Source organism: Diaphorina citri, unplaced genomic scaffold (assembly GCF_000475195.1).
Source record: "Diaphorina citri unplaced genomic scaffold, Diaci psyllid genome assembly version 1.1 scaffold1223, whole genome shotgun sequence".
NCBI lineage: Eukaryota > Metazoa > Arthropoda > Insecta > Hemiptera > Psyllidae > Diaphorina > Diaphorina citri.
In genome coordinates, this window is record NW_007378652.1 from 1 (window position 1) to 5,840 (window position 5,840).

Here is a 5,840-nt window from a genome sequence, read left to right on the forward strand (position 1 = left end):
TCTTCTTCTTCTTCTTCCTCCTCCACCTCCTCTTCTTCTTTTTCTTCCTCTTCAGTAACGACCTTTGACTTCTCAGCCTTGGTTGAGTGCTGATAGAACACAAATGACACACCTGCTCCCCAGCAATGTTTCAGTATAGGATCTACCAGCCATCGCTTCTCTGTCACATGATGCCAACAGGACAGATCATCTGTACAGTCACTCTCTAGTGGTGGTGGTTTTACTTGAATGCCATTCACACAGCGGGAACATTTGATTTTATCATGGGTATCACTGATTGTATTCTCCTCAAGCTGAAACAAGGACCTGAGTTCTGACATGGAGAAATGTCTGGCTACATCTTCCTCACAATCCACTACACAAGAGCTCAGTGCTTTCTTATGTGCTTGTCTCTGCATCATTTTCTCTTCTATACTCCCTGTGGATAGGAAGCGATATACAAAGCAAGGTTTCTTCTGCCCATCCCGCCATACACGTGCCATTGCTTGATCGTCATTGGCTGGATTCCAGTCTGGATCAAACATGACCAGACGGTTTGCACCAATCAGATTCAATCCACAGCCGCCTGCTTTGGAGCTCAACATGAAGATAAACTCGTTGCTTGTTTTATTGAATGTTTCTACAACCTTGGCACGCTTCTTAATAGTCATGGAACCATCGAGACGTACATACTTGTAACCTCTGAGCTTGGAGAGGCGTTCAAACAAATCCAATGTCTGAGTGTAGTTTGATACAAGCACGATCTTATCGTCTGTGGTCATCTTGATAACAGCAAGCATTGTGTCTAGGACCATCAACTTTGCTGAGAGTTCTATGAGAAGCTTGCCACTCTTGTAACTTGCTGCATAGCCAGTGGGCAAGATATTCATTGCATTCTCAAAGCCATCTGCTCCTGTTTGTATTTTATCCATAACAAGGTCCGGATGATTGCACAGTTTCTTGAGTGATGTAATGGAGGAGAGTGCTGTCATACCAAGCTTTGTATTCTCACCTCCCTTCATAGTTCTTCTCACAGCATCTGATTTGATCAAGTTCGTATACAATTCCTTCTGTAAGTCTGTCATCTTGATACACACAACTTGTTCTGTTTTGACAGGGAGATACTTGGATAGTAGCGCCGAGGTACGTCGGATCAGACATCGGTTCACTATTCCAATAAGTTGTTCTAGTCTCTCATTAGCCTTGGTTCTCTCTGCATCACTAGCACAAGAGTCTTGTCCTCGTAATATCGGCGTCTCGTATTGCTTTCGAAACTCTTGTGCTGTTCCGAGGATGCCCTGGTTAACAAAATGCACAAGACTGAAATATTCCAAGAGATCATTCTGAATAGGCGTGCCACTCAGTAGAACGCGACGCTTGGCTTTGAGTCCCATCAGTGCTTGATAGGTTTGACTCTCGCAGTTCTTGAGCCGATGTCCCTCATCACATAACACAAGACCTACTTCATTCTTATGCAGTACCGAGGCATGACTACGGAACGTTTCATACGATATGACGAGAATAGGATTCACTGGTCTTCTTCCATAGGTTTGCATGAAGGAGTTGAGTTTATTATCAATCTCAGCTTTGCTTCCTCCGTCAATCGGTAGAGCAGCAACACGGCCACCCAACCATTTGGTAATCTCATTACACCAGTTCTTCACCAGGGAGCTAGGTGCTACGATGATAGCCTTGTCAATGAGTGGTTTAGCCAAGGGTCCTTGTCTGAGAAGTGTCCACATGAGTGTAATACATTGCAAGGTTTTGCCTAGTCCCATCTCATCAGCCATGATACAACCATAGGCATCTTCTATTCTCACTCCCGTCACACACTCATACATAAACTTGACACCTTCTCTCTGATGAGGTCTTAGTATGTTGGACAGGACAGGATCAACTACCACATGGACTTGGATTTTATCCCTGCAAACAATATTACACTGATGTTAACTTTATCAATGAACCCCAAATCTTCATACCTTCCAGGTTAAGTAATGACTTACAACACAGAGGACTAACGAGTTCCAGCACCATCATACAGATGATTCCTATGTACTTATTTATATTTGTACTTTAAAAACTCTCATTGCCAAGGAAAAACTGAGGTTAAGCAACGGCACACGTGATGTGAACTTCAACACGTGACGTGACATACGATTTTTACACCTCAACACATGATGCAGAAATTTTACAACAGAAATCTAAAAGAGAGTTTGATTCCCGCCTGGGGCGAATTTTATCCTGATGGGATAATATTTGTTCTCGCTGGCTTTCTCTTATCCTGTCTTCTCTCTCCGATTTCGGGACGATAAGACCTTAACAAGTACAGTTCCCTCTGTCAAACGTCTTTTTTTTTTCAAGTCAAATATCTCACTTGTCGATTTTGAGCAGATCATGAGCACTAAGTTGTGGTGGTGTGTAGAGAACTAAAGCATTGGGAGCTGTAGGATCATGTAGAGCTTTCCGAGCTCCTTCCCTTCTGACACCCAATGCTTTGGTAGAGTAGCCACCTCCTGTGTAGTTTAGAATGGGCACTTTGAATGGTTTAGCCAGAATCTGCCTGATGAGGTTTTCCTAAAAAAAATAATAATAAAATTAAATTCAAGTAGGTAGGTTTTTTTTTTAGGGGGTTCAGATCCGAACATTATAATCCAAAATTCACCCAAAAGAAGCTATAGCTTCCATTACTGACTGCCCACCTAGAGCTGGGTGCATTACATTTCTAATGAAATTCCTGCATTTTATTTTATTTATTTACAAACACTTCAATGGACGGACCCTTTACTACCTAAATACACAATTAACCCTACTGATCCTATTCCAAAGTATAAGATAAATTTGCAAAAAGATCAACGGAGTTCAGGTGTTCAGAATATAGGATCTGCCTGGGTATAATTAAATAATAATATGATAAGAATTTAGTTCCCACGCTATCAATCTCATTACTGGAGGTTTTGAAGCATCTTGATATGTAATTTATTAATTGTTGTTGGTATGTAGGTAATTGAAATATGATTTCAACATATTGATGGAGGACACTCTGTAAGTTTGTAAATTTCCATTTATATTTTTGAGATGAAGGTAAGTAACTGATACAATTCACAAGATTTCTGATGTATTGTATCTTGAAAGTAAAATTTTATTAATCTTACATGTTCAGACATTTCCTCTTTCGTCATTGGTAACTTGGAGTTGGGTTCATCTTCATTGTCCACTGAACCCAAAGGTTTCCGTGAGGTACAAGATCTCTTCTCCTTCTTGACTGGAGGTGGGAATGTTTTAATGCCCGGAGAATCTTCCGGAGATCTCTTACTCAACTGACTGGGTGCTAGGCTCCTCCTCTGTAAGAAAATATGGGCTGATTATATTACTTTCTTTCCTATGCCATAAGGAAAATGAGAAATGTAGATTTGAAAATTAAACAAACAATTCTCAAGTTTGTATTAAACTATAATAAATCACCACATAAATCTACATGATTTTATGCTCTTAAAAGGAGATAAATACATATTACAAAAGAAGAAGAAAAAAACAAACAAACTTCATTACCATTTTTTGGAGACTTCTTTCTATTTGGTTGGGCTGTCAAGATTACATTCAGGTCTGGGCCATGCTATTTCTCATTTTTCAAGTTGACCACCTTTTAGGATTATTCTGAAAGAAAAAAATCAGGTATGTTGAATAGGTTCCCTAAAAATAACCCTACTTCAGGTTCCCTAAAAATAATGCAATAGAAAGAACCAATACCTAAGGGGTGAGTAAAATATAGTAGTTCTGCTTTCTAGTTATCTCGTTGTGGGATTACCCTCCATCCATCAATGAAATTCCCAGCTGTGGACCTCATCCTGCCTGAGGGAGGTGGGGTATAGAATTAATGGAAACCAGAATCTCAAAATGAGAAGATCCATGGTCAGATTGTCCATCCTAGTATTACTTACCTAACTTCACTGCCAGCTAACAAAACGAGATAGATAAGAGAAGAAAGATAACGATCATAAAAGCAAACGGTGCACTGTACATTGTACAACCAAAATTTTTACAAAACACCAGAATTTTTTGAAAATTCGCGCTGTGAATGTAACCTCAATTTAAACTCATTTTCCCGGGGTTTTTGGGATTTTCCAATGTTGCCAGAAAATTTTATGGGAGGTTTTTTCAAAAATTTGAAATTTGCGCCGCGAAAATTTAAATTTGTGAACAACTCTCATGAAACGACTGTAGACTGTAGTGAAGAATAATAATAATAATCAGAAGTGTAGTACCTAGTACTGTAGTGCTGAAACTGGCCCTCTAGTTAAGGAGATTGTTCCTTCTTCCTTCTCAATTTTCATTTAAGATCTAGATTCCAGAGCCATGTCCGAAGAAGGATCTTCACAACATATAAAGTCTGAGGACAGTTCTCCTCAACCTATAAAATTCAAGTCAAGGAAGAAAAACCTGAGGACGCGTAAGGATTCTTCCGAGGAAGAGGACAGTGAAGAAGAGATGGAAGCATTGTAAGTTTGATAGGGAACTATGGAAAAGGTACAGCACTTTCTAATGAAAGTACAGCAATTCCAGTACTGAAACAAAGGGGCTGTATCCCAGTCAGACACCTTGGGCTTGATATTTGCAGATGTTGTACTGGTGATTCTGTTAACTGTAGAACACACTCTGAAAAAGGCCCATAGGATGTTCCTAAAGGTCTAAAGCTGTGTCCATACCCAGTCAACCTTGCCGATCAATGATTGCTATGGTGTATTGATGTTGACTGGAACCATACACTGCCTCAACAACATAGATTCATCTCGTTGATAGATGTGGTCAACTAAGTGTAGACACAGCTTATTGTTGAAATACACATATAGTATGACTGACATCTGAATTGGGCATTGATGATGCCCAACAAAGGATCCACAGAAAGAGTCATGATAAGTGTACAATTGTAGCCCAAGCATTTTTTATTTTTATTTATTTTTCAGGAAGAAACTAGAAGAAATGAAGAGTTTACAAAAACTGAGACAAAGGCCAAATGGTGTATCCATCATAAGTTTAACAGTGGGTGAGAAAGTTGCTGAAGAAGATGAATTATTAGTGGTAAGTCAAATCTCTCTCCCATTTTCCTAGTCTTTGTACAGAAATTGTTATTCCAGCCATTGGGTAGGTACCATTTCTGTGAATAATGTTCAGTTGAAGAACTAGAAACTAATGTTCTCTCTCAGGCAAATTTCACATCTAGACTGCAACTTGTAGTATAGGGCAGTTTTCAAGTTGATGGCTACATAGTCTTATGGGCCTGTTCACACTTGAACTCTAAGTTTAAGTGTGAACAGGCCTATAAGACTATGTAGCCCTCAATATGAAAACTGCTGTATACTACCAGTTGCAGTCTAGATGTGAAATCCGCCTCAGAAGGACTAGTCTAAATAAAATCCAACCCAGTAAAATGAGGGTTGAATTATCAAGTTTACCCTACACAACAAATTTTGTCCTTTGTAATTTCATGTAATTGTATCTGTTCATTGAAATACTTAGGTATAACCAATAGTTTCTAATCTAAATAAATGAATCACATTGAAATAAGGGGAATAACAACGTATTGTTCTCTTGCAGAAAGACCCTTTCAAAATAAAATCTGGAGGCCTTGTGAACATGTCAGCTCTAAAGAGTGGACAAGTTAAGAAGGTGGATGATGCCTATGATACAGGGATCGGAACTCAATTCTCGGCTGAAACCAACAAGAGGGATGAAGACGAGGAGATGTAAGTAGGGAACCTAGACTATATAGAACTTGAGGGACCTTTATCATTTTTAGCCATTTATGAGGAAGATGAACTCCAAGTTTTTTTTTTTTTTTTTTTTTTTTTTTTTAACAAATATTT

The 5,840-nt window shown here is 39.0% G+C and overlaps 2 protein-coding genes across 2 annotated transcripts; one reads left to right on the forward strand and one right to left on the reverse strand.

The window, feature by feature from the left end:
• Window positions 1–62: 62 nt before the first annotated feature.
• LOC103514786 (DNA repair and recombination protein RAD54-like) lies at window positions 63–3,902 on the reverse strand (the record flags this gene model as incomplete). The annotated part of the gene is made up of 4 exons (XM_026827670.1): window positions 3,819–3,902; window positions 3,132–3,320; window positions 2,354–2,553; window positions 63–1,902 (listed from the first exon to the last, which is right to left on the reverse strand). Coding segments are annotated over exons 1-4 (2,313 nt in total), but the record flags the coding sequence as incomplete, so codon positions are not given.
• Window positions 3,903–4,189: 287 nt separating this feature from the next.
• On the forward strand, window positions 4,190–5,745 carry LOC103514787 (telomere length and silencing protein 1 homolog). Its single transcript, XM_008479690.3, has 3 exons — window positions 4,190–4,475; window positions 4,941–5,055; window positions 5,572–5,745. The coding sequence occupies exons 1-3, from the start codon at window positions 4,333–4,335 to the stop codon at window positions 5,722–5,724; spliced, it is 411 nt and encodes a 136-aa protein (XP_008477912.1). The 5' UTR covers window positions 4,190–4,332; the 3' UTR covers window positions 5,725–5,745.
• The last annotated feature ends 95 nt before the right edge of the window (window positions 5,746–5,840 follow it).